At 32.7% G+C, this 26,825-nt stretch overlaps 6 protein-coding genes across 7 annotated transcripts; 3 read left to right on the plus strand and 3 right to left on the minus strand.

Annotated features, from left to right (window-relative positions):
- Window positions 1-1,536: 1,536 nt before the first annotated feature.
- On the plus strand, window positions 1,537-2,630 carry LOC124928857. The gene is made up of 3 exons (XM_047469107.1): window positions 1,537-1,788; window positions 1,893-2,072; window positions 2,166-2,630. The coding sequence occupies exons 1-3, from the start codon at window positions 1,537-1,539 to the stop codon at window positions 2,628-2,630; spliced, it is 897 nt and encodes a 298-aa protein (XP_047325063.1).
- A 4,410-nt stretch (window positions 2,631-7,040) lies between these two features.
- LOC124930912 (alkylated DNA repair protein ALKBH8 homolog) lies at window positions 7,041-8,998 on the plus strand. Its single transcript, XM_047471280.1, has 7 exons — window positions 7,041-7,494; window positions 7,590-7,691; window positions 7,776-7,862; window positions 7,997-8,122; window positions 8,201-8,470; window positions 8,547-8,612; window positions 8,711-8,998. The coding sequence occupies exons 1-7, from the start codon at window positions 7,189-7,191 to the stop codon at window positions 8,771-8,773; spliced, it is 1,020 nt and encodes a 339-aa protein (XP_047327236.1). The 5' UTR covers window positions 7,041-7,188; the 3' UTR covers window positions 8,774-8,998.
- Window positions 8,999-9,078: 80 nt separating this feature from the next.
- Window positions 9,079-10,780, minus strand: LOC124930913 (probable serine/threonine-protein kinase PBL15). The gene is made up of 5 exons (XM_047471281.1): window positions 10,237-10,780; window positions 10,006-10,141; window positions 9,793-9,932; window positions 9,588-9,711; window positions 9,079-9,510 (listed from the first exon to the last, which is right to left on the minus strand). The coding sequence occupies exons 1-5, from the start codon at window positions 10,681-10,683 to the stop codon at window positions 9,083-9,085; spliced, it is 1,275 nt and encodes a 424-aa protein (XP_047327237.1). The 5' UTR covers window positions 10,684-10,780; the 3' UTR covers window positions 9,079-9,082.
- A 2,470-nt stretch (window positions 10,781-13,250) lies between these two features.
- Window positions 13,251-14,027, plus strand: LOC124928859. Its single transcript, XM_047469109.1, has one exon. It carries the CDS (start codon window positions 13,251-13,253, stop codon window positions 14,025-14,027), a length of 777 nt encoding a protein of 258 aa, XP_047325065.1.
- A 1,319-nt stretch (window positions 14,028-15,346) lies between these two features.
- Window positions 15,347-16,595, minus strand: LOC124928860 (aspartic proteinase CDR1-like). Its single transcript, XM_047469110.1, has 2 exons — window positions 16,336-16,595; window positions 15,347-16,178 (listed from the first exon to the last, which is right to left on the minus strand). The coding sequence occupies exons 1-2, from the start codon at window positions 16,593-16,595 to the stop codon at window positions 15,347-15,349; spliced, it is 1,092 nt and encodes a 363-aa protein (XP_047325066.1).
- A 1,487-nt stretch (window positions 16,596-18,082) lies between these two features.
- Window positions 18,083-25,536, minus strand: LOC124929174 (LRR receptor-like serine/threonine-protein kinase FEI 1). 2 transcript variants are annotated; one of them, XM_047469467.1, is made up of 15 exons: window positions 25,319-25,536; window positions 25,182-25,238; window positions 24,289-24,503; window positions 23,335-23,470; window positions 22,836-22,907; window positions 22,679-22,750; window positions 22,238-22,309; window positions 21,859-21,930; window positions 21,667-21,738; window positions 21,266-21,351; window positions 19,896-20,057; window positions 19,483-19,815; window positions 19,028-19,279; window positions 18,724-18,857; window positions 18,083-18,608 (listed from the first exon to the last, which is right to left on the minus strand). In XM_047469467.1, exons 3-15 carry the CDS (start codon window positions 24,386-24,388, stop codon window positions 18,390-18,392), a joined length of 1,782 nt encoding a protein of 593 aa, XP_047325423.1. In that variant the 5' UTR covers window positions 24,389-24,503; window positions 25,182-25,238; window positions 25,319-25,536; the 3' UTR covers window positions 18,083-18,389. The 2 variants fall into 2 exon arrangements, with proteins under 2 accessions (XP_047325423.1, XP_047325422.1); XM_047469466.1 differs by lacking the exon at window positions 25,182-25,238.
- Window positions 25,537-26,825: the final 1,289 nt, after the last annotated feature.

Genomic DNA, 26,825 nt, shown 5'->3' on the forward strand with positions numbered 1-26,825 from the left:
TATAATATTAAAATATTTGTTTCATATAGTTTTATTAAATAACTTTTTTATATTTTTTTAATAATATGGTATAGCTGTGTCTGTGGAGATTATTCAAAACGAATTTATAATAAAAAAATCTCTGAAGTGGGGCTGATCTTCTCTATTGTCATCCTAAGAAAAATGCTGAGACAATGTTTTATTAGGAAATTTTACAAATAAAGAAAAAACAACTAAACAAGTTCCAACACTATAAATAATTTTAGTTAAAAAAATTAAAATTAAAATAATAAATAATATTTAATAATTAAATTAACAAAATAATTTCATAATATGTTATTATAATAATTTTCAAAATTAGATCGGGAAATTAGTTAATTCGATTGGAATTCACACTGAACTCGTAGAAGAATTTTGAGTTAATTTATATGAATTATTATTAAATTATTAAAAATAAACAAAATTAAACATAGAATATTATAAAAAAATATATGTTCGGATGTTCGTGTAGTAAATAACCTGAAATCAAGGTCATATAATAATAAATAATAATAATAATAATAATAATATATCACATTGAACTCGTAGAAGAATTTTGAGTTAATTTATATGAATTATTATTAAATTATTAAAAATAAACAAAATTAAACATAGAATATTATAAAAAAATATATGTTCCGATGTTCTTGTAGTAAATAACCTGAAATCAAGGTCATATAATAATAATAATAATAATAATAATAATAATAATATATTACATTGAACTTCTTCATAAGAATTTTGAGTTAATTTATATGAATTATTATTAAATTATTAAAAATAAACAAAATTAAACATAGAATATTATAAAAAAAATATATGTTCCGATGTTCGTGTAGTAAATAACCTGAAATTAAGGTCATATTGTAAAAATGTTGTTACGTAATAATAATAATAATAATAATAATAATAATAATAATAATAATAATAATAATAATAATAATAATAATAATAATAATAATAATAATAATATATCAATTTTCATTTACTGAAGAAGTGGTATAAACAATGGAATATTTTTGGATGGAGTTGCCCTATGTTGACACGTGTCTTAATTCGTGGCTACGTAGGAAAAGCGATGTGCACAAAGGCCGCCACGTATGATCTCAAATCCACGTGTCACCATCATCTTCCCCACACTCCGCCTCTACCTTCTTCTTCTTCTTCTATCTCTTTCAGTTCGGTTACGGGCAGCTACTGCCCGTTCCCGCGCACTACTCTGACCCGAGGCGGCCGGAAACTTTCTCTCTCTAAACAATCTTCAGTTCACGATCATCTCCCTTCAATTCCAGGTTTGTCATCTCTTTTATTTATTAGTATCGCATCTGTTCTTTCATCATGATCCAATTGTTTATTACGCGACCAGATTCGATATAAGTTTTAGAAACTATTCTTATTTCCACGTCTCGAATTTCGCAAATCGCTACTTCAGATCTAAGTTCCTATATGTGATGATCTTTAATAGAATACCTTGATTTTGGGTTTGAATGATGGTGGGTTTTTTGTTTACAGTGATCGATGGATCTAATGGGACAATTTCAAGATTTACTATCCGTCTTTACTGTTTTAGCAACACAGCCTCTTAAAATGTTTAAAGAATCTTGCATCTTTGGAATCAGGACCTTCTACATTGTTGTTTTAACATGGATGGAGGTCCTCAGGTCGTCTGTAAATCTCCATCGAACCCTAATTTGTAGGTCTGCAGTCTGGTTCTATGCAATCATATCGTTTCCAGTAAGAGTATTGACTGCACTTCAGAGGGAAAAACAGGTTCATTTATAAATTCATCCTTTTCATATTGTCATATAATTACTATGATTAATTGAATATTGCTGATTTCTTTCTTTCTTTCTTTGATATCATCACACTTCCAGATGCAAATGCATTTGTATGATATGCAGATGGCATTGGATCATTTCGCATCGAATGACAAACAACTTCGCCAACATTTGAATAGACTATCCAGAAAGTGTAGAGCCATGGAACAAATCATAGAAGAATTTGACGATGAATACGACAAAGCTATCTCAAACATCCAAATACTCCAACACCAGGTTAGAGCTTGCTATATAGTACTTGTGTTCCATCCAACATCAAACATTGGCTTATAATCATTCACTCCTTAATATTCTGTCTTATTAAACCAGCTTCAAAATGCAAAGAACAAGGAAATTCAAGATACAAAAGCATCATCTGATAATAAGCATATTCAAATTGAAGATGTTGAAAAGCATGAAGATGATAATTTAGCAAACCAAAACATGAAATGGGAAGCGGAGATATGTCAAATGAGGGAGGGGGCACTTCGGCAAACCATATTTGGTGCATTAATGTGTCCATTAGTGGGGATGATAATATGGGAGTCTGAGGATCCTTGTATGCCTCTTGTGGTGGCTCTTTATGCGGTTGTCGGCATGTCTTTAAGCAGTGTGATTCAATTGTTCTTGACAGTAGACAAGATGAAGCCAGCAGCATTGGCATCAGATGCTGTGGCTATGTTGAGTTTTAATTGCTTTATATTGGGAACTTTGACATACCCTACTTTGCCTAGGATTGCTCCTTACTTGACTCCACTTGCTATGAAACTTTTGGAAACAACAGGGTTGGCCTGAATCTTGTTCAAACTATTCCACTCCTTTTTGTACATAATTTTCTTATTCACATGATTTTTTACTTTTACTGCTAGCTGTGAAATATGTATAAATTATTAACAGTTTTGTTCATAAGGATTTAAAGTAGAGGATGATTGGCCATTACAGTTTTATAAAGTATGTAAATTTTGACACTGCTTGGTTTATGAATAAGTTTAAGGAATTATTTGTCAGGGTATATTTGGTGTTTTTCATATACTCTAGGGATGAAAACATTCTGCTTTCTTTGACCAAGTTCATGTTGGTTATTTACCTATGTTTATTTATTTTTCCTATTTTATAAAAAAAAAATTCTTTTTTTATATATTTAAATTTATTTATTACAATATCACAAAGTTTAATATTAGAGGTCATTCACCCTCCATTTTAGGATTTTCTAGAAGACTTCCAAGGATAAAATAAAAAATCAAATATATATAATTAACTAATATACTAAAAATAAGGAAATATTTTTAAATAACAAATTATTTCAATTTAATTTATCATCACCCATTCTATTATAAATATACATCCCTCTCTTAGTCTATCATTAATTCATTTCAACTTTTAACTATCATATTCTTATCTAACATCATCATGAATAAGAAACAACAACATCCGGTACAAGGTCGTCTCACCCCAGAAATATTACTAATAAGTTATCTTGCAAATGAAATAATGGGAAATCCTCGACCAAGAGAAGGCTATGTTATAAAGGAGATGGACATTTACGGAGATAAAGAACCATGGCAATTATTTGAGGAGAATAAGGGATCTATTACTGGATTTGACTGCGACAAAGGAGATTGCTTAATTTTTTACACAAGGCTAACCAAAAGATCCCATCGTGGAAAGAATTTTCGGCGTAACATTGCGGGATCCAAGAATGGAGGACATTGGAAGGGACAAAACCATGGAGTTCCCATTTTTGACCGACAAGGACAATTGATCGGGACAAAGAAAGATTTCTCCTACGCTGTGAAATCAACACATCCACTTGAATCGAATGTTATTAATGAGCACAACTGGATAATGAAAGAATTTAGTATCGATGGTCACTTGGCCAAACAACTAGAGAAGGAATGCAAATATAGAAACGTGATTATTTCTCCAAATATTTTGGAGTCCCATGTCGCGGTTGTTATTAAAAGAAAAAGACCACCAATATATAATACTTTGAAGAGACAAAGATTAATTCAAATGATGATGACCGTTCAAGAAGAAAAAGAAGATGAGGCGACTTCAAATATTGTCAAACGACAATGCATCACCAATTCATGCAATGATTCTATCCAAGTAAATGAAGTAGTAGCACACGTGAACAGATCTAACTTATTTAGTTGGAACGGTGGGGAAATACTTGATCGTAATAATGTAGAAGATCATCATCATCATGTAAACACTCTTCCTAATATTTTTCTTTATTATTATAATAATAATAGTATTATTATTATTAATAGTTATATATAATTTGATACAACAGGAAAATGAAGACCTAGTTATTCTTGATGATAATTTGCATGATCGCGGGGAGTTATTTGATACGGAAGAACATGTAAACAAGTTTAATGGTGAATTCTTTGAGGAAAACAAAATTATGTTGGAGGATAATCAAATGGATATGTATCAAGAAATATTTAATAAATTCTTGAAAGGTTAATTTACTATTTGTCACTATAATGTCGCTATCAATCATCTGTATAACAATTAGATTAGTTTTATTTATTTCGACAGACCGATCATCTAGATTTGTGGATAGACGGCTAATTAAATTTCTTATAATATAATTTTTAATATAAATATGGAAATGTTAGTAAATTCTTATTCTTATTTTAATTTGTTCTAATTCATGTACAAATCTTTATCTACGTAAAGTTTTGATTTTTTTCTTGCTGTTATATATAATTTTATAAAGTATGTAAATTTTGACACTCCTTGGTTTATGAATAAGTTTAAGGAATTATTTGAGGGTATATTTGGTGTTTTTCATATACTCAAGGGATGAAAACATTCTTCTTTCTTTGACCAAGTTCATGTTAGTTCTTTTTTAAGGTTTTTTTTTTTTTTATAACAAAAATTGAAATAAAAATATTTTATTATTTTAATTAAGTATAAAAAAGAGATATATGAGATAAAAAATATAGCATACCACATACCAGACTGGGTTCTGATCATAATTAAATATGTAACATTACCTAGGTTTATTTTTTTATTTTCTATATATATTTATAAATTTATTTATTTTAAATATGTATATACAATGTCATAATTATTTCTCCATCCATTTAGGGATTTTTCTAGAAGACTTCCAAAGATAAAATAAAAAATCAAATATATATAATTAACTAATAGACTAAAAATAAGGAAACATTTTTTTGAATAACAAACTATTTCATCATTCATCCTATTATAAATATACATTTCTTCATAATCTTTCATTAATTCATTTACAACTTTTTAACTTCTTATCTAACATCATAATGAATAAGAAACAACAACATCCAATCATTGGTCGTCTCACCCAAAAATATTACTAATAAGTTATCTTGCAAATGAAATAATGGGAGATCCTCAACAAAGAGAAGACTACGTCATAGAGGAGGTGGACATTTACGGAGACAAAGAACCATGACAATTCTTTGAGAAGAGTAAGGGATCCATTACTGGAATCGATTGCGATATAGGAAATTACTTAATTTTCTACATAAAACTAAATAAAAGATCCCAACGTAGAAAGAACTTTCGTCGTAATATTGCGGGATCCAAGAATGAAGGACATTGGAAGGGACAAACCGATGGGGTTCCCATTTTTGACCAACAACAAGGTCATTTGATCAGGAAAAAGAAAGATTTCTCCTACGCGGCTTCGCCATGAAATCAACACATCCACTTGAATCGAATGTTATTAATGAACACAACTGGATAATAAAAGAATTCAGTATCAATGGTCACTTGGCCAAACAACTAGAGAAGGAATGTAAAGATATAAACAAAATTATTCCTCCAAATATTTTTGAGTCGCATATTGCGGTTGTTATTAGAAGGAAAAGAGAAGATGAAGTGACTTCAAATTAAATGTCAAAACGAGAATGCATCACAAATTCATGCAAGTGGAGGAATACTTGATGATCGAACTAATGTAGAAAATCATCATGTAACCACTCTTCATAATATTTCTCTTTATAGTAATAATGATAATAATAATTATAATTTGATATAACAGGAAAATGAAGACCTAATTATTCTTGACGACAATTTGCATGATCGCGGGGAGTTATTTGATACAGAAGAACAAATGAACAAGTTTATTGATGATTTCTTCAAGGACAGCAAAATTATTTTGTTGGATAATCAAATGGATATATGTATCAAGAAATATTTGATGAATTCTTAAAATGCAAGGATTTATCTAATTAATCAAAAATATTAATTAACTATTTATAATGTCGGTATCATATGTATATCAATTAGACTAGTTTTATTTATTTCGTTTAAATATTGTCCAACACAGAGGTATATTGAGAGACGACTAAATTACATATAATATGGAAATATTAGTAAATTCTGATTCTTATTTTAATTTGTTCTGATTCATGTACAAATCTTTATATAATTAAAGTTTTGATTTTTTCTTGTTGTTATAATACTTATAACATTTATAATTTTTGTTTTCAAATAAAATATTTTAAAAAATAAATAAAATTAAATTCTAAATAAGCACACATTTCAGATACAAGATATTATTTGAGCTAAAAATATATTTTTTTAAGAAAAAATATGAGAGGGAGAGGAGTGGTATTTTAATTTATTTATCTAGATATATTAGTTTAAAGTTTTTTTTAACATAGTTGTTTAATTGCAATAATTTTTTTAATTAAGTGTTTTAAAATTACGTACTTATTTATTAATGTGTGATAGTAATAGCGTAATTTATTAAAATATTTGTTTATCAAATAAAAAAAATATGTAAAAGAGTGAGTTAGTTTAATAATTACATTAAAATTTGAAGAATAACATAGAACCTTGTTTGATTTGGTTTTCCAAATAACTTAACAAAATAAAATATCATTTCACTCCCTCTCTTACTCATCAAATTAGTCAATTTATTAACAAAAAAAAATACCTTCTATTCTAAATTATTATTATTTATTTTATTTATATATATCAAAATTCTTTAATTTTTTTTACCAAAAAAAATTATTATAAACTCCTTAAAATTATAATCAACAATTATTTTTTTCTCTTTCCAATAACATAAACCATGAACCGAACTAATAACAAATAAAAGCAATGAAATAGAGGAAAAGAAATAATATTATCTTATGACTGATTAAATACTTGAGAGTATAAATTAAAACATTAAAAAGTTGAGGGACTGTATTGTTTTTTCAGAATTCATTCACGGCCAGGCCAGGGTAACAGAAAACAGAAGGATTAGGGCGGCTCCGATGTTCTTGTTTCTATCAGAGAAAAAGAGTGGTGATTCGTTGATTTTCAGGTAAATCAACTTTAGGGTTTTTATTGAAGAAGTGGATCACAGATGGGTTTGTTGCGATTTGGGCGTTCGACTGGAAAAGATGGCGGCGATTCAAGTCCTAACCTTTATGTTGCGAATTGTGGACCGGGTGTTGGACTTTCATTCGACACAATTGCATCAGTCTTTGGCACCTTCGGAGAAGTGAGGGGAGTCTATGCTGCTGATGATAGTGGAACTCGTGTTGTTGTTTCATTCGCTGAAGAGAAAAGTGCGCAAACCGCATTAGGAGCTCTAAATGGACGCCCCTGCCCTGAACTTCAAGGCCGCTTTCTGCATATACAGTATTCTATCCTTCAGCCACCAGGAAAGGTAATCAATCAGAACAACAGTTAGCCCATCTATTTTTCAATATTCATCCAATAAATAATTGATTTTTGTGTCGTCTTGTCCCTTACCTTTTGAAGGTTCAAATCGATAGCTCGGTACCAGTATCTTTACAAGCTTCAGAGACCAACATACCAGGCCTCTACTTGTGGCATGATTTTATTTCTACCAGAGAAGAAGAGGTAGGTGCTTGATTAGTAGGAGCAGTTTTTGTTAATATCTTGCTATTTATTTGTTAATTGATTTTTATTTCTTCTTCTTTTAAGGACATGCTTACTGCCGTGGATGACAATCCCTGGAAAACTCTTGCCAAAAGAAGGGTTCAACATTACGGCTACGAGTTTCTATACGATGTAAGTGCTGCTGGTATCATCCATATTCAAACGGAGGAGGAGGGTTCTTCTCTTATTATATAACCTTTCTATTGTTTTCATGTCAAAAAAGAGATTAAATTGTTTCTTTTTGTATCATTCATTCTTGACAACAGAAAAGAAATGTTGACACAGGAGTATGCATGGGAGAACTACCATCATTTTTTTCTCCTGTACTCGAAAGAATCAGAGGCATATCCGATCTCAATGATGCTGCAAATATAAGATTGGATCAACTTACGGTATGTGAACCAAAAGCAAAGTTATTTGTTGATTCAATGTTGATTTGTGGTCATATTTGTAGGGTGATTGGTTTACAGGTGAATGAATACCCTTCCGGTGTGGGGTTGTCCCCTCATATAGATACTCATTCTGCATTTGAGGGATTGATTTTCAGCCTTTCTTTGGCTGGACCCTGTATAATGGAATTCAGAAGATATTCCGAAGGTGTTTGGAATGCCAAACATGGAAATTCTGATGATGGTGGCATAAACTGTAGTCGAAAATCTATTTACCTTCCACCAAGATCATTGCTTCTGTTATCAGGAGAGGCACGTTATGCTTGGCATCATTACATTCCGCACCATAAGGTAATTATTATTTTTTGTTTTTTTCATTATCCTCTTCTGCGCTCCATTTGAACTTGTGTAACGATATTTTTCATAGATTGACCATGTGAACGGTAGCCAAATTAGACGGGCCTCAAGGAGGGTTTCCTTTACCATTCGCAAGGTAAGTAGAACAAGAGATTTTTTTCAACTGTTCATTAAAGTGAAATGATGTTGTAATTCAGCATAGAGCTCAAGGGTTTTATCTCATTCCTCCTGTAGGTCAGGGAAGGGCCTTGTAAGTGTGAATATTCTCAATATTGTGACTCCCAATCCCAGAAATAAACAAGGGTAGTTATAACTAATATGTCATTTGGTCCCTGATCAAGGTAGAGATACTTTCTCAGATCTGGATCAAAGGTATTCAATATTTGCAATTTTGATATGAAGTTATTCGATAAATGTCTCAACTTTGTCATGTTTTTATTTATGATTTTATCGTTTATGCGGAAACAAGACATCTTGTTCATTCATCCATACACTTGAAATAGTAGACATGTTTAGTTACTACTCATATACTACTAAAACTTACAAATATCTACATATCACATATAACTGGTCATTGAGATTGCATAAACTATGAACCAGTGAGATTCATTTGCTCTTAGGATGTTGTGCTGCTGCAGAGTGTTTCCAATAGATTACACTCCCAGTCTCTATCCTCCCTTTAGCTGTAGCAGCAGCAGGCCATTGCCCACAGCTAATAGCCATGTCCCTTAGGTTTTGGAGAGCTTCGAGAGCCTCAACAATGGCAGGCATCTTTGGCCTGTCTTTAGGGTTTAGACTAACACATTGCAGTGCTAGGAGAGCCATTTCTTTAGCTGCTTTGACCGAGTATTGTCCAGCGAGTCTTGGGTCCACTATACAACGCAGTCTTCGGCTGCTAGTCAGGTAGGGCCTTGACCAGTCCACCAAATTCTGCTCTGCCTTTGCCCGGGTCTTGTCTGTTGCCCTCCTCCCGGTTAGTAGTTCTAGCAGCACTACTCCGAAACTATATACATCGCTCTTTGTCGTCAGGTGCCCTTCCATATCAGTGGCAATTTAGTAAATCAAATTCAATAAGTTTTGAAGTTAGTTGTCAATAAAATAAAAGTTTTACCTGTACTGACATATTCAGGAGCAGCATATCCATATGTACCCATGACCCTAGTTGTTACATGAGACTTTGATCCTTCAGGTCCCATTTTGGCAAGTCCAAAATCTGACAGTTTAGCATTGAAATCCTAGGGAGAACAAGAAACAAGAATAATATCATATTTTTTGGTGGGGACAACCTCAAACGTCACAAAAAGAAAGGCTCATACCGAATCCAACAAGATGTTGGATGTCTTGAAATCACGATATATGACAGGTGTCTCTGCCCCGTGCAAAAAGGCCAGGCCTTTAGCTGCCCCTAACGCTATCTTCAATCTCGTCCCCCACGGGAGTGAAACCGAGAGTAGCCCTACGATCAGTTCATTAGAGAAAAATGAGTTTTGAAATAGGATGGTTAATTTATGATTAGCTTAATTAATTACTCTTGAATAAGTGGTTTTCGAGGCTGCCTCTGGACATGAACTCGTAAACAAGAAGCCTATCTTCATCTTCGCAGCAATATCCAATCAGCTTTACCAAGTTTGAATGTCTAAGCTGCCCCAAGAATATAACCTCCGCCTAAATATTATTCATTTCACATGCATAATATTATTATTAGATATATTAAAGAATATATATAATTAAAGGATGTGATCATATATGTCGTAACTTACGAGCCATTCGCGGTGGCCTTGCAAGCCTTGGATATCAAGTAACTTGACGGCTACAGCTTGAGACTTGAGCCCGGGCCTCAAGTTATCGTCTACATAGCCTTTATGTACAGTGCCAAAACCTCCTTCTCCTAGCAAGAAATGGCCAGAGAAATTCTGTGTTATGGCACGAAGTTCACTCAACTGAAAATCGAACAAGTCCGGGCCGAAGGAATGGGCCAAGTCCTCGGCGATACGGGCGGAGGAAGAGTGGCTGAGGTCGGAGAAGGAGAGGCGTCGGAAGGAGGGCAGAGGGCCGATACTCTTGGAGGAATTAGTAGTAGAAGTACTGCGACATCGGGTGAAGTTGCCACCGAAGATGGTCTGATCCTCGGCGGAGCAACAGTACTTGGCCGTCAATGGCCTCCAGCCTCCTCCTCCTCCTGATACCACCTTTGAGGATTCCTTCATGATTGATTGATTATTAGATGAGTGGAGTGGATTATGTGTACTAACCCACAAAGGGGGTACTACTGATTATATATTTAGAGGGAGGCTTTCTTTCACAAATGACAAAATAAAATTCTTCTTCCAACTGCTCCTCCAACCACTCTACTACCCAATAATATGCTAATCATATCGAATTTCCTTGCTTTCTTGCAGATTTGTTTATGTTTCTCCATTTGGTAGCCTATGTCACTGTCTTCCTGCACAAATTCCATATGTTTTTTTAATTAATTTTATCAAAGAGATTGTTTTAGTAACCAAGACCGAACAGGATAAGCACAGCAAGCTCTGAGACTAGGCTAGAGCAACTCACTCCTCAGATCAACATATTTACTAAAATATTACAATATTTGGTTAAATTTATTGTTCTTTTAAACATACAAGGTTAATGATTCAAGATAAAAATTTAAAATTTTATTAGGTTATAGGTTTAAATTTCACTAGAAATAATTTATTTTTATAATTCTGTAAACTAGACCTATGACAACCAAAAAAATAAAGTCAAAACTCAGGCCGCCGACTTTAATAGTAACAACAATAAGATAGATAATTCACCTAATATTATAGTTCGTGTTATTTATGAACTTATTATGTTCGATTTCGCTAAGAGCATTGGAGTTAAATTAAGGAAGACAACTGCCTATCGAATGATTAGCTTAGTTTTGATTTGGGTTACAAAGGTGGAAGATAATAATAATAATAATAATGTTTAATTGGTGAGGGATGAAATTAAATTCTTTGTTTGTAATAAAAATCATTTTTAATAATTATATATATCCAAAGTGCACGTAAAAGATAGAGTAGGTGAGAGAGAGAGAGAGTGATGATGACGAAACTCTCTTTCCTGCTCCACCCCCATTCATTTCATATTTGTCAACAACCGTCTCTTTGGATCGATCTCTTTAGTCTCACCTAAAGAATTTAATTAATTCCCATATTATTAAATTATTCAAATTAATTAATTAATTAATTGTATGTTTTAAGAAGTTAACGTTTTCCAGATATTTTTTTGTATTGTAAACTTTATCATCCGTACCCCAGTACTCATCCATCCCTCCAAAATCAATCAAATTATTAACAAGTCAATAATTCAAAAGTATCATATAATAATAATAATAATCAAGAAAATAATGGTCACTTTACTTCAATTCAATATCATAGTAATCATCTCTAAAACATCAATTCTTGCTCATTATTTTTTTTTAGAGTGCAAAAGTACCAAACAAAAAATTGCCAATTTCCATTTAAAAAAAAATAAATTAGTGATGCCTAGAAGTTGCGAGGAATGAGAGATTTTCCAACTCAAGACCTCCTTAAACCTTTGATTGGACTTTTGACGGCTTTGCTTTGACACGATGGATCCAGGGTGACTGAACTAGCTGGCTTAAAAAAGCGTTGTTACCCATCTTGAAAATAACAAAAAATAAATAAGAAAGAACAATACTTAAAATGTTATTGAATTCGTAAATTTTCGAAAAGAACAAAAAAGTGCGACAGGAGGACTTCTCCGAGGTCGCCGATCCTAGTACTACACTCGTCCAAACACGCTTAACTACACGCAGTTAAATGATGATGGATGATAATTAATGTGGGCTTTAACTTGATTCTCTTTTCTGATATGTAATGGGCCCATTTTCTCTTTTCTTATCATATATAGTTTTTGCTTATCAACCATATTATTAGAGATGTCCAAAAACAAATATCATAGAAGCACTCTTTTGAATATAAAAATATACCATACCAAATTACTCTAAAAGATTATATATATTGCTTGGTGTACAAAAATTCTATTATTAAAGATATTAGAGATCCTTATCAAATTGTGATCGAGTATAATTTCGATTTCCAATAGCACCCAAAATAATTATTGAGGATATTAGAGTATATTTTTTTATATTTTTTCTTATTGATGAGAATTTATTTTATTACAAACTTATATTTGAAGGATAAGAGAGCAAGTCTCAAATAAGAAGTTGAATAGATTCAAAACTCAAATTAAATATATGAGACATATATTTTTTCTTAGTGTGACATGTAAATGGAGTTGTTGCAACAAAAATATCAAATTTCATAATTTTGGAATATCAAAACTATCCTTGAAATAGATTGAATAAATTATATGTTATTTGGTCATTGTTTATCAAATAAATTATTTGAAAAAAAAAAAAACTATTCGGAACACGTAAAGGACATGCGACCCTTATGGTGATGATAGGCGTATTATATATTAATATGCATAATAATTTGAGACATTTTACAAGTGTAAGGGTGTATTTGACCTTGAGTTATAAGTTAAAGGGCTTTTATTTTATTTTGTGGTTAAAGGCGGCTCCAAAAAGACGCTCCGGTGGGCCCACCTATGGCAAATAAATGCCGGAAAGAATTATTTAGCCGTTACATAAATTGCTCTCTGTTTTCTCTTCTCATTTCTTCTTCTGAAAAATTAAACGATTCATTCATCTGCATAAACCCTAATCATCAATCTCTCTCTCTCTGTTTGGTTCTCTGCTGCTGCTGCTCTGTCTTCTGCTATGGCGGATTTTTCATCATTTTCAGACAGTGATGAGGAGAGAGCAGTAGAAGAGATCCTTGGCCAAGCAATGGACAGCTGCGTCCTCGAACAGGTGGCTGCCGTCAATTGTGCCGGCTTCGATCCCGACTCGGTTCTTCCAACCCACCTCGAGACTCGCTTCCGCAAACTCAAATCGTTCCCTGCCCCTTCTTCCGGTTCAAATCTCAAGCTTTCTTCAACAAAATCTATGGGAAGATCCACTCATCATCAGTCAAATGATAATGATGATGATGATGAAGAGAACAAGAAGCCAGAGCAGAATAATGGGTATGTTTCTTCTCCATCATCTAATTCATCGAATTTCTCGCCAATGAAGGAAACCCTGAGCGGCGGCGGTGGAAAAAGGGTTCTTAAATCCAAGGCAAAATCTAGGTCAATAATTTCTCCAAAGTATGAGTCTTCTTCTTCGTCTCCTTCGCCGCCTAAGAAAATGGGTTGCTTCTGGTGCTCCCCGAAGAAGGATTCTTCGTCGAAGAAGAAGAAGAGCAGCAGCAGCAAGGAAAGGGGAAGGAAAATTCCGGCGACATTTGTGTCGGAATGGGGAAGCGACGGCGACGAGGAATTGTTCAACGACTTGAATATGTTTTCGAAGAAGGAGGAGCGGGAGAAAGTGTTGAAGAAAGCTATGAAGGAGGAAGAGAAAATTAATCGCGAAGCAGAGAAAATTGTCAAGTGGGCAAAACAGGTTTCAGGCAGAATCAAGATCAAAGATGATCATGGTTCTCATCGAAAATGATTGAATGAATGAATGAATATATGATGCATCTATTAAGAATATACAAAAGACAAATATATATATTATGGGTTATAGTTTCTTGATCTATTTGGGGTTTGTTTCCATACAGCTTCTATATCAAAACATTCTCCACAGCAAGAGGAGTATATATTAGTACTGTGTGTGTGGGATATATATTGGTTTTGCTTTACTTCAGGGAAACATTCTTTTGATCTGTTTTCTTCTTTTATATATATATATATATATATATTTGTTGTATTGTTTTTTAATGTCCCAAAATTCATACTTCAATAATTCTGAAAACAAAAAATAACACTCCAACCAAACCACTTGTTACTGCCCCTCCCTATCCATGTAAGTGGTTTTCGATTTGAATTGCTCCTTTTGGGTGGGTTATTTTCAGGTTTGATCGGTAGTTCTAGGGATAGAGTTTCGATTTGAATTACTCTTTTCTTTTTTGGGCAGTTATTTATATATATATATATATATATATGTATAAATATATATATATATATATATATATATATATTTTAATGAATATGATATAAACTACTTCTATATCCGCCTAGTTTATTAGCCCACTCTAATTAGGATTCAGGTCCTCAAAATTTTCAATCATAGTTTAATTTACAGTGGTTAGGACACTTGAAGTGATTCATGTGACAATTTGTTCAATGGGGATTCAAGAAGTGTTTTCCATCATACTTTATTTTTACTATCGATCTGTTCTAGTACCATTTATAATGTCCGGAACTCGGGTATTGTTACCTGTGAGAAAAATCTACTTGAAATATCTTCAAACAAATTACTGGACCACACCAATCTAAGCTTTAAGTTACTCATAAAAATATATATTAGCCTATTAGTATATTTCTTAAGTTTTCATTTATAGTCTTAGTCTAATACTTCCTGATTACCTTTTGAGCTTTAATTGTAGTTACCAATTATTTGATTTTGGGTACTTACAGTTTTCTTTCTGGTCGTGTATAGATATTTTTTTCAGGAATTTTGGGTCATGTGTTTGTATGGTTTTCTCCTTATTGTCTATAAATTGGTGAGAAGCAGGATAGAAGAGTCATCAAGTTCTTGGAGGTGGTGGTAGGGGATTTTTTCCTTTTGAATGCTTTGTTGTTATAAACTTGTAAACACACTTCCTTATTTGGGTTCATATTCAACCAGAGTCTTCGACATTGTTTCGAATGAGTAGGGTTCGATTAGAACACCTGGGTTATACTCTACTTGCAATAAATTTGTTACAGTAAATACCATATTCAAAGAAAAATGAGTTCTTTATGAAATTTGTTTGAAGCTAAAGATGATCATGATGGTCCCTGATACAACCCACAATCAGTTCTCTTAAAAGAGACTTCTCCATTAAGAAGATCAAAACCAATCAAATAATCCATCTGTAACAAATTCCCCCATATTCCCGTAAAACCACCAGGCACAAATCCCAAACAAATCACATCCTTATTCGCAGCAAAAAAGGTAGCATTCTGCGCCATTTCCAAATCAACCCCCCCTGAGAAATGAGCAGTCATCCTCGGAGCCTTAAAATTCTTACGATTCTTATAACAAACCTTATATTCCGAATTCTTAACTTGTTTATCAGGAGTCTGTCTCTTTACAGCCGCCTCTAGTTTATAATAAACATGATTTGGCAATAAAGTAAGCGTTGTCCCTGAATCAACTATTAAATTAACACCATCCTTAAAAAAGAAAGAAGACGCCGATATTTCCGTATCCCCGACTCTTAAACTTATCAGTTTTATGTAATAAAACGTCGCCGGATATTGAGGAACCAACGGGATCTTCACCACACCCGGCCCTGAAACCACCGCGTGTTTTCCGAAACTGATCTTGCTTGTCAAATTCTTGTCTGGCGGCTTGGAGAAATCGTGAAAAGCTAAACAATGCGAGAACATGTTGTCGATCGAATTGCTGATTTGTCCGACCAGAGAAAGAGACCCACCTCCTAGTCCGACAATTCCAGCCGACATCTTAGAAAAGGCCGTAAATTGATTATTGTGACCGCAGCCGTAAGCGATCTTATGGAGCGACGTTTTCCCGACGGTTATGGTTTCCGACGCTAATTCTCCGTTGCTGTAAGAAGTGTCGCCGTAAGATGTGTTGTAAGTACACTTGCTCACTCTGTGAAAGAATAACGGTTACGGTTAGTGACTATAGATGATTAATTATATATAATAAATAAATAAATAAAAGTTTTTTAAAATAATTGATCATTATCTTTGATCTACCGCATAAACTATCCTCGGGGGATAGTAATTTACAAGGTTGAGAATTGCACGACAAAACCTTAAAAGTTGAAGATTTTTTGGGATCGAAAATCGGGCTTTCTTGCTTGAAACATTTATGGCATGGGCTGCATTGTGTCCATATGAGATCGCTGCCTGTATCCGCGAAAGCCAGTTGCTTGACAGGTGGTGTGCCGATAGATATTTCCATTAGGTAACCTCCGTTGTCCGAAGACATAGCCACCCCATGGATATCATCCGCGACATGTTTTGGATTCTTTAGGATCGAGTTGATGTAGGAAAGGCGGGCCATGGATCTTCGAATGATTTGGTTGCTCGGGGTAGCCGAGGGATCGTATAAGGGAGAGGCGGGTGAATCTTGATGGATGAGATCGATTGTGAAACCTAGTGATTTTTCAGCTACATTTGTGTAAGTGAGAGCTGAAAATTGTATCATCATCAAATATAAGATTATTGGGGACATTTTGAGAGAGTGTGATTAGATTTGTGTAAAAGGGTGAAGGTGATGGTGTTATAATGATATTGAATATTGATTAGGAAGATATATTGGTCAAATGGAAAATTTTGTTAAAATAATAAATGGAGTTCATTTATAGACATGTTTGATCATTATTTGTTAAAGTATTTTATGGATACTAATTTTTAAAGTAAGAAATCAATTAATTTATTGTTTTGATAAAACTGAAAAAGTAATTTTTTTTTATAAGTATGGTAGATTTTTATATTAAAAAATATTTAAACTGACCAAAAAGTATTTTTTTTATAAATACGGTGTAGACTTTTATATTAAAAAATATTTAAATTGTATTTGTAAATTAACTTTTTAATTGTATATCAATTTGAAATTTGATATGTTTCTAAATAATAATGAACTAGTTTCCATAAATAAGTGATTAATCTTTTTATAAAATAATTCTCCAAATCATATACATAACTTAAGGTAACTTATTATTCTTATTCGAGTCTTCACACTCATTAATTTGATTGACTTAATACTCCATTTTTATAAATTATATAACATCTTTTAATATTTTGCAAAAGAAAAAGTTCAAAATGGGTTTGTATAATTTACAAATAAATTTTAGAAATAATTATTAAAAATAGTAAAATGGTTATCTTTAATTGATTTATAAGTTATCTTTTACAATATAAACTAATTTATTGTAGTCCATCAACATATATTTCAGATATTAACTTGAATATTTTCAAATCTTGACTATGTACATAATATATATATATATATATATATATCAACAAAATATAAATTTCAGATCTTAAAAAGGTTTTGAATCTTCAATGATGGCTTCTTCAACAAACCAAGACATTAGTAAGATTATTTCGGGTTTTGCCCAGAATTGATATTTGTAATAATTATCTGATCCAGTAGGGTCGGATTTATCAGGTATCCGACGGGTCGGAGGGGGCCTAGCCCATTTAGCAGAGACTGTAAAACAAAAAATATAAAACATCTAATATCCTATTTAAAATTTTATATTTTATCCTAATTTCTATGGAACTCACTGAAAAATCATCAAATCTAAATTAAAAGTAATTAACTTTTAGTTTGATATATGATCTTTTCTAAATAATAATTTAATTATGTTTTGAATTATGATTTCACAATAAGAAGATAAAAACTTGGAATATGTTGGATTTTATATGTTACACAAAGGAAGGCAACATTAGCTATTTTATTTTCTAGTAATAGAAAATGTCAGTATGTTGATTGAAAAAAAATAACTATATGATAAATGATAATTATATCAGTCAAGAGAATGATACTGTCACAATATATATATATATATAGAAAAAGAAAGAAGCTGCTTCATTTTTTGTTGAGACTAATAATGTTGTAATTTGATGACACATTTATCCAATAAACTTCTCACGTATACACTTTTTCAATAGCAGAAATTGGGGAACTCAACCGCATCAATGGAGGGAAGGGAGAAAGGAGGGGATCCTCGTTTTTTTTTTGGAAAAAAATAATGTAGTAGGAAATAGATTCGGGTGGGGGGAGTATTCACATACGACAATCTCCATGGCTATTATTACGCTACGTATCAATCAATAATCAATCAATCAATCAATCGGAACTAGAATCGTAGAACTCACTGGGGCACGGAGTCATGACCTCTGATTCAAGAATTTGAACAACCCTGTGCATTGTAGGCCGATCCTCTGGGACAGACGACACACACTGAATGGAAATCGAGAGAAGTGCATCCAAGCTTTCTGCCTCAACTCCTATACAATTCGGGTCAACCAGATCCTGTGGTCTGTTCTCAGTAACTAAATAATTCAACTGCCAATAAACAACAGAATACAGGTTCAGAAACAAATAAATATATATCAGCCTATTTGGAAATACTTTCTGGATTGGGGTCTAAATGACAAACAGTCTCAAGAAGAAGATGTACCCATCCAACAATATTAAGGCCCTTCTCGATGAAAGTTGCATCAGTGGGGCGCTTCCGACTTACTACTTCTAGCATCAAAACACCAAAACTATATACATCCGTCTTCTCAGTTGCTCTACCACTCTGCATATACTCTGAAAATGCATAAATACCACACCTCAGGAAAAATATATATACTCTTGAGTTCCGAATGTTAATATTATCTTTTAAACTTTAAGCTTTTTTCTTTGGAAGAGGCTAAACATAGGCATTCCAACTTCAATCAAGGTTAAAAGTTAAAAACTAGCTGCATACTAATCACTACCTGGAGCCAAATATCCAAAAGTTCCAGCAACAATGGTTGTAATATGAGATTCCTCATCCTCCAACAGTTTGGCAAGGCCAAAGTCAGAAACTCGAGCTTCCATATTTTGGTCGAGCAAGATGTTGCTTGATTTAATGTCACGGTGTATAATTCGTGGAGAACAGTCGTGATGCAAGTAGGCAAGTCCTTTAGCAGCTCCCATTATAATGTTTAATCTTGCATCCCAGTTCAGTTGTTGTTCAGACCTTTCAGCTGCACAAAACCAATAAAAATTATTTAGGTTCTTTTGTATGTGTCTTCTTCATGCTTATTATGAGTATATAGTAGCCCCATTTGAAAACACTTTATATTAAATATTAGATTCGGTATTTTTGTGGCTGTTTCTCATCTGGATCCGAAACCAGATACAAAAACATAAACTATGAGTGTTATCAAATGGAGTCGATGTCACTTACCATGAAGAACTTCGTCTAGGCTGCCACCGGATAAGAAATCATATATTAATAAATTTGACGTCGAAGAATTGCAATATCCCCGCAAGTTCACAAGGTATCTATGCTTTATGCATCCCAGAATCTCAAGCTCTCTCTCGAAAAAACGATCAAATACTTCGTTCATCTTCACGATTCTTTTCAAGGCAAATATATTTCCATCCTCCATTTCAAGACGGTAAACTGTACCAAAGCCGCCAGATCCGATTATATGATCACCGTTCAGAGTCTCCAATTTCTTAATGATGTCTTTTGAAGAGTATGGGAGGTCTCCATGAAACATAACAATTGATGCACCTGTAAATGATAAAATGTGAGGCCATAATATGTATGATTGATGAAATAAAAAGTAAAAAAGGCTGGTTTGGCAGGCTTACCTCCAATAACATCCATAGCCAGACTTCTTCCATCATTCTTACCAAGTTTCTTGTAAAGAAAACAACCCCAAAAGCACATAAGTGCAACCAAAAGTAAGGCACCCACTGTTGCAGATGCACTTACAAGGAGTCGTCCAGAATTTTTCCTCACAGATTGATGTTCTGTTCAAATAGCATAAGGCCTCGCACAAATCAGGTCAACAAGGGAAATTCAACTAGGAAGAATATATTTGAACATACATGTTAAATATATACATACATGACTAAGCATAATGAAACCTTTTAGCTTCTGACAACTAGAACATGATTCTTTTATACTTTTCCTTCTGACAACTAGAACTTTTTATTTTTATCAAACTCTCCTTCTCAGCGACAACCTTATGTATCCATGCAAGGACGTCTCGAATGTTAGGATCCCTACTAAGATTGCCTACTGTGTCTGGGAAGCTATTCACATAGAGGTTCCTAATCTTGAAAAACTCAAATGGAAATGTTTAGGATTGGCTAATAGATGTTGCCTTAGCGAGACTAATTTGAGGAGAGACAATGCATCTTATCCTTCTTCATTGCTCACTCGCTTCTCACATATGAAATCTGTTCTGGAATATCCTCAATATTCAATAGAACCGTGCTTCTTACAATTCGGACTGTTGGCACAATGGATAGGTTGGTGCACATCCACTAGGGACAGCACAAAATGGATAATCATTCGTCGTATCATATGGTGGAACAACACAAGAAAGTTCTAAGGGAAAGGTTTAGGAGCATTAGGATAAAGGGTGGTTTTCTCCTACACTTTTTAGCTTCACTTAGAAAAGGAGGGACCTGCACAGGATGAGGTTTCTCCAAGCTGCATGGGATCTGTTAGTATCTTTTTGGGTTTCTTTCTTTCGCTTGTAACTTTGTGTGCATTTCGCGTTCACACAATCAAACCTTTTAATGATATGAAAGTTAACATTATTTTATAATAAAAAACATGACCACAAGCATGTTTTGTAGGTAAGCAATCTTGCATTGTGCAAACATGGATTAATCTTGACATTGGATAACATAACGTTTCTAGAGTGACGCATAATCTGGCTTGAAGGATAAGATGAAACTTCATAAGAGAACTGCATTCAATTATTTTACCACCAGAACCTAATTTTAACATTATTTTTAATGTAGGATGCTAGCATAACTCTCTACAGCCATGACATCCACTTCAACTTAAGGCGTTCTAAGTGGGAATTGAACCCGTGACATTTGGTCTCTTCAGAACCACTCTTGCCAGGTTGACCTAATCTTTAACATGTTCATTCAGTACCCATAGTAATCAAGTTGCATTAGCAACCAAAAAAATTGCTAAATGTTGAGCTATGAAACCTTACCATCAATGGGATGATTATGGCCATCTGCATCATTTTTGCAGATGTTACTGATTTGTTTTCCACATAAATTCTGATTCCCAAGAAAGCTGCAAAATAACTCATCAATATGAACTGTGGGATATAAAAAAATAAAACTAACTGGTGTTTTCATGCATACTACTGAAAGTGTTTCCACAGATTAATATAATGGAAAATATGTAACCAATATATAAGAAAGATATATATAGAGCATAATCAACAACAGCATATACTTTGCAAGTACGAAAAAGATCCCCCTTTCAATATATATAGCTACTCTGATATAAAATGATAAATACTTATTTCCACTGCTGAAATAGATGGTAAAGCAAGATTGCTCGTGGAAAAGAAAATCAAAATATGCATCGTAGGCTCATACTTACCAACTCTCGTTGAACTTGGTGAGCACTCCATAAGATGGTATTTCCCCAACCAGGAAGTTGCTTGAAACATTTCTTTAAACAATAATGAAATTGTAGTCAATAGAATTTTACTAGACTCTGAATTTGATAGTAGAGACAATTTATCCAGAAAAAATAAAACAAATAAACAACTTATAATGATAATTTACTTACAGAGTTGTGAGCTTTTGCAAATCTCCAAGGGATTGTGGAATAGCTCCACTCAGAAGGTTACTAGAAAAATCCCTATGAAACAGACAGCAGAAAACAAGTTAAGAATAATGATATAGCACCAAAAATTAGACAGAAGAAATTGGAGTATTTATTTTTTTCAATTCATGAAGATTGTTGGTTTATGGTTAACTTATTATTTCCTCCCTCTCAAAACAAACCATGTCATATTTTCTCATTTATTTATTTTTTGTAACAATTGTCTAAAACAAACACTACAAAAAGGGATCTAATCCTCATAAAACTGGAGACAGTCCTACAGCTGGAAAATGCATAAGAATAATATACTTCTCAATCAATAATCAATTTCTATAGAGCTTACAGATTTTCAAGCACTGAAAGATTTCCCAGCTCACTAGGAATTAATCCACTAACGTAGTTATATTGCAAGTACCTGTCAATCAAAATAGATTAAGAGTTTATTCAAAGGTAACAAAGTTCTCAGGAATATGAACAAAAGATACATATGTATTAAAAGTCCAGCTTGCCAAAGGTGAAACAGTACACTCAGAGGTTGACCATGCTATATTTTCTTTCATCGTAGAGGGGGAAAGAGAAGAGAATATTAACATCATATGTACAGAACCAAATGATTAAGGGTGAAATGGATGTATGGAAGGCAAAAATACATTAAAGAATTGCAGAATGTAGAACTTCTCTATCTAAAGCTTTTGACTTAACTTCAAAGCTATAAAAATTGTTGAAACACCCTTTACAATTGGTAATAATAATAGAAACAGGGACATGTACCAGAAGAACTTACAATGCTCTCAGTTTTGTACAATTTGCCAACTGTGAAGGCATTGTCCCATAAAGATGATTGTTATGGAGAGCTCTAAAATTCATGACAAGTTAAAGTCATCAGCCTCAGCAACATATGTCCTAGACATACAGAGAAATGAAAGACATTAATTACATACAGAAACTGTAGTTGCTCTAATTTCCCAAGGTCCGGTGATATAGGTCCCCTCAGTTGGTGGTAGGCAAGATTCCTGCCAAAACAAAATGGAGAGAGTGAAGGCATTACTCAAGCACTGATGTTCATGTAACTTACCCATCTTAAAATAATTTATGAAAGATAACATGCATTGTATGGTACATATAAAAAAACTAAAGAGAAATTGTATAATTGAAAATATATGTTTTATAGATCACAAGACAATATAAAAACAGGAGAAAATACATATACTACTCAATTGGTAGCTTGGTTCACTCATGAATCGTAAACTAAGAAAACACCATCGGCCTGCAGATGCAAGCATTACAATGAGAAGACAACTAAATTTCAAGAATAAGATACCTAATAATATATGATGTTGTTACCTATTTTGGCAAGCATTTATGATAACTCAATGATTTGTACATCTACTAAATACATTTCCGAGATTCATTCAGTAAGAAGGGCTGTTTGTAACTCACAAGGATATCACTCTCTTGGTTATTGGATCACATAGTACTCCTTTCCACAAACATGGATCGGCATCTTCTGGTCTCCACTGGAGTAGAATACCATCTGAACCCACAATTGAGGCTCTAAAATTTACAAGTGCCTCACCTGCATATTAAAAATCAACATTTGGTGGATAAAAACTGTAGTTCAACTACAAGGCACAGAAAAAGTTGACAATAGAGTAAATTACACAGGTTCTAAATGTTAGGAAGTTATAAAAACATTACTAGGGTACCATATTAATATATGTTTTAACTACTTAGACAACAAGTTGAACATCAAAAGAGTTGGATGCTTATTGTGCCAGTAAAAGGGTAAAATATGTATAAATATGTTAGATAAACGTCAAAACAGCAACCTTCTTAAGAGAAGAAACTTAACTTAGATAGTGGATAATTTGTAGTGATTCTTTTAAGATTTAATTTTCCTGACAATTTGTGATGCTTAGTAGTTGACCGGCCATTCCATATGTTTTTTTTTCATGTTAAAAGGGTCTTAAATGTGTAATAATTTGGATCACACTTCATTGTTCAAATTTCAAATATAGCTTAGCCCTGCTAAAAAATTAATACCCATTTATATGTTGAAGAATCATCTCTGTGTTCAACATTTTACATAAAAAAAACTTAAATGCAATGTGACCTCTATATATGTATAATGTAAATGGACAATTACACAATTCCTTCATAATTCATCCAGGCTGCAATGCAAACTTTTTAATGAGATTTTCTTTTCAAAAATAAAAGTTTGTCAGGAAGCAAATTACAAACTCATAAGTAGCTTGTAGTCACCTCTCCTTATCTAGATGCAAGAAAATCAAACATATACAAATAAAATCACTATAAAAAGGGAGGTAAAATTTATTAAATCACCAAAAGAATATGTAATGCTAATTAGAAACAGAGGGAGAGCAGGCAGCATACCATCAGGACTGAGAGCTCCTGCTTTCTTTGTGATGAATGAAAGCCAAAAGAAGTAGAGGATTGTCAGGAATAGGATAGGCACAGAGAAAATGCCCATCATGGGCCTGATCAAGAGCACTAGAAAGCTACAGCATGTTTTTTTAGTTTCAAAATGCAATTATTTGTTTAGTGGTTCTATCCAACAGCTGAAGCATCAAAACGGAAGATCAAGTTTCCTGGAAAAAGGAAAAAAAAAATGTGAGAAAATGTCCCCCAAATATAATGTTGCAGACTCAAGATACGAATAAAGTTCCAACACAACCTAAGAACAAACAGTAAGCTTAATACACAACACAAGTTTGCTCTACGATATGTTACTCTTAACAGAAAACAGGAAAGCTCCACTATGTTCAAAAACAATACAAACCTACAGCTCAATTGTATGCACTGACATAAAGCTCAGATGAAAAGTAATAGATAATATTTTCCCCCAAGGCTGATTACAAGAATGAGAGAAACATTCACAGAATCTTGGTAATAATAAAATTAATGAACTCTGAAAAGCAAGAAAAGGCAATCTGGTGCAAAAGACAACATATATATATTCATTTTTACAAAGATGAAATTCACTTATAATTCAATGCTCAATGCTATTCATTAAGCATTGAAGATCTCTTCTTATCGTATATTTAACTTGTAAGCATAAGGCAATCCTCAGAATCTCAATTGCATATCAATCGTTCAAGCGTAACCGCCAAATTCATTGACAGAAGAAGAATCAAGCTAATGCAGCGTCTAACAAGTACACGAAAACTATTGAAACAAACAGAAAGCAGTGCAGGATATATATAAGAGTGTTAATGAAACTACGGATGGAGAAATAACAAAAGTAGAGTTGTTCTTGTTGAAATTACATGATGTAATTGGATGCATTTGCAGGAAATCGTGAGAAAAAGGAAGGTAAAGTTGATCTGCAACAATCAGGATGCACAAGTGGAAGTTTAGCTGTAAAGCGATTAGCAGTAACAGAGAATAAGCACGAGAATATTACTACTATTGTAAGATTTGATGATGATGATGATGATTATGCTGAGCATGGATAGATAGATAGATAGAGAGAGAAATAGCAGCGCCGTGAGTGATAACACAAACCAACCAATGATAAGAAATGGCCGCCGCGCGTGAAAACGGCGACAACAGCGTACGCGCCAACTACGACCGACGTTTTAGAAAAGACTTCTCTCTCCTCTCTCCTCTCTCCTCTCTCCTCTCTCCTCTCTCTCTCTCTCTAAAATATATATAAATCTAAATTAATACAGTCCATCATCCAGCACAAAAGTCCACCAGTTCCCACTAGGACTTCTTTCTTGTAATGACGGAACTACCCTCTAAGCACTTTCCAATTAACCTCTCTCCTATGTGGGTCCCCCTATTATCGCACCGAATATTTTTGCCTGACCACACAAAATAAGATATATAGGGGCAAAATTGGAATTTAGTGTAGAATTAATGAACTTTTTTTAATGCGGTTATAAACGTAAATTAATTATTGTGTTACGTTACAAAAAAAATTAACTTTTGTTAAAAGTGAGCGTTCTTCAAGTTTAATTGTATAATTTTTTTTTTAACAGTTTCACTTTTTAAAAAATAAATTTACTGAATTGAATGACACTAACTTGATTCTTTTAAATTTTTTATTTTTTTATTTTTTTAATTAAGAAAAACTAATATGGTATTATATTCAGTTTGGTTTACAATTTAATTGGACATATAATTAAAATAATTTACTTATATAAAATTGATAATTATAATGGAACTATAAATTCTATAATCAAATTTGTTAATGGGTTAAATGTTTACTTAATAGATTATTTATTGAATAAATGGTTGTAATTTTTTTTATAAAAAATTTTAAATTTTTTTTTTAACATAAATACATACAATAGTAAGAATATTAACTTAATTTTAAAGAAACTTTAATTTAATATTAATAATATAATTTGATTTTTTTATTAAAACAATTTCAGCTTATTTTAAAATATTATGGTAAAACCACCTCAATTTATCTTTATTAATTTGATTAAGGAATTCTTTTTATTAGGTTTTTTTTTATTTATTTGTTTTTTTTAAAAAAAAATTATAAATTCAAAGGTTACCTATATAAAAAAATCTAAACAGCTAATAAAAATTTATACGTTAAATAATATTATATTTGTAATTATTTATATTATAATATCGAAGATCGAACGTCTTATAATTTTGCAAGCCAAAAAAATTAATTAAATGTTGTTAGAAGAAAAATATTATGAGTAAAAGTGAAAATTGTCTTTAATGAGGGTTGGTAAAAACATTGAACAAGATTTTGTAATTCTGCTAAATAATGTGATAACTGAATATATATAAAAAAAAATGAGAAAGTCATAAAAACAATGGGAAGATATATGTAAGAGGGTCTTCAACTGAAAGATTTGTTGCACCGACTCTTTATTGGAAAAATAAAAACAATTTCAGTCTGATAATTCGAGAATAATCACTATTTTTTTATTTTAATATATTAT

The sequence above is a fragment of the Impatiens glandulifera genome, chromosome 3, assembly GCF_907164915.1.
Source record: "Impatiens glandulifera chromosome 3, dImpGla2.1, whole genome shotgun sequence".
Taxonomy (NCBI): Eukaryota; Viridiplantae; Streptophyta; class Magnoliopsida; order Ericales; family Balsaminaceae; genus Impatiens; species Impatiens glandulifera.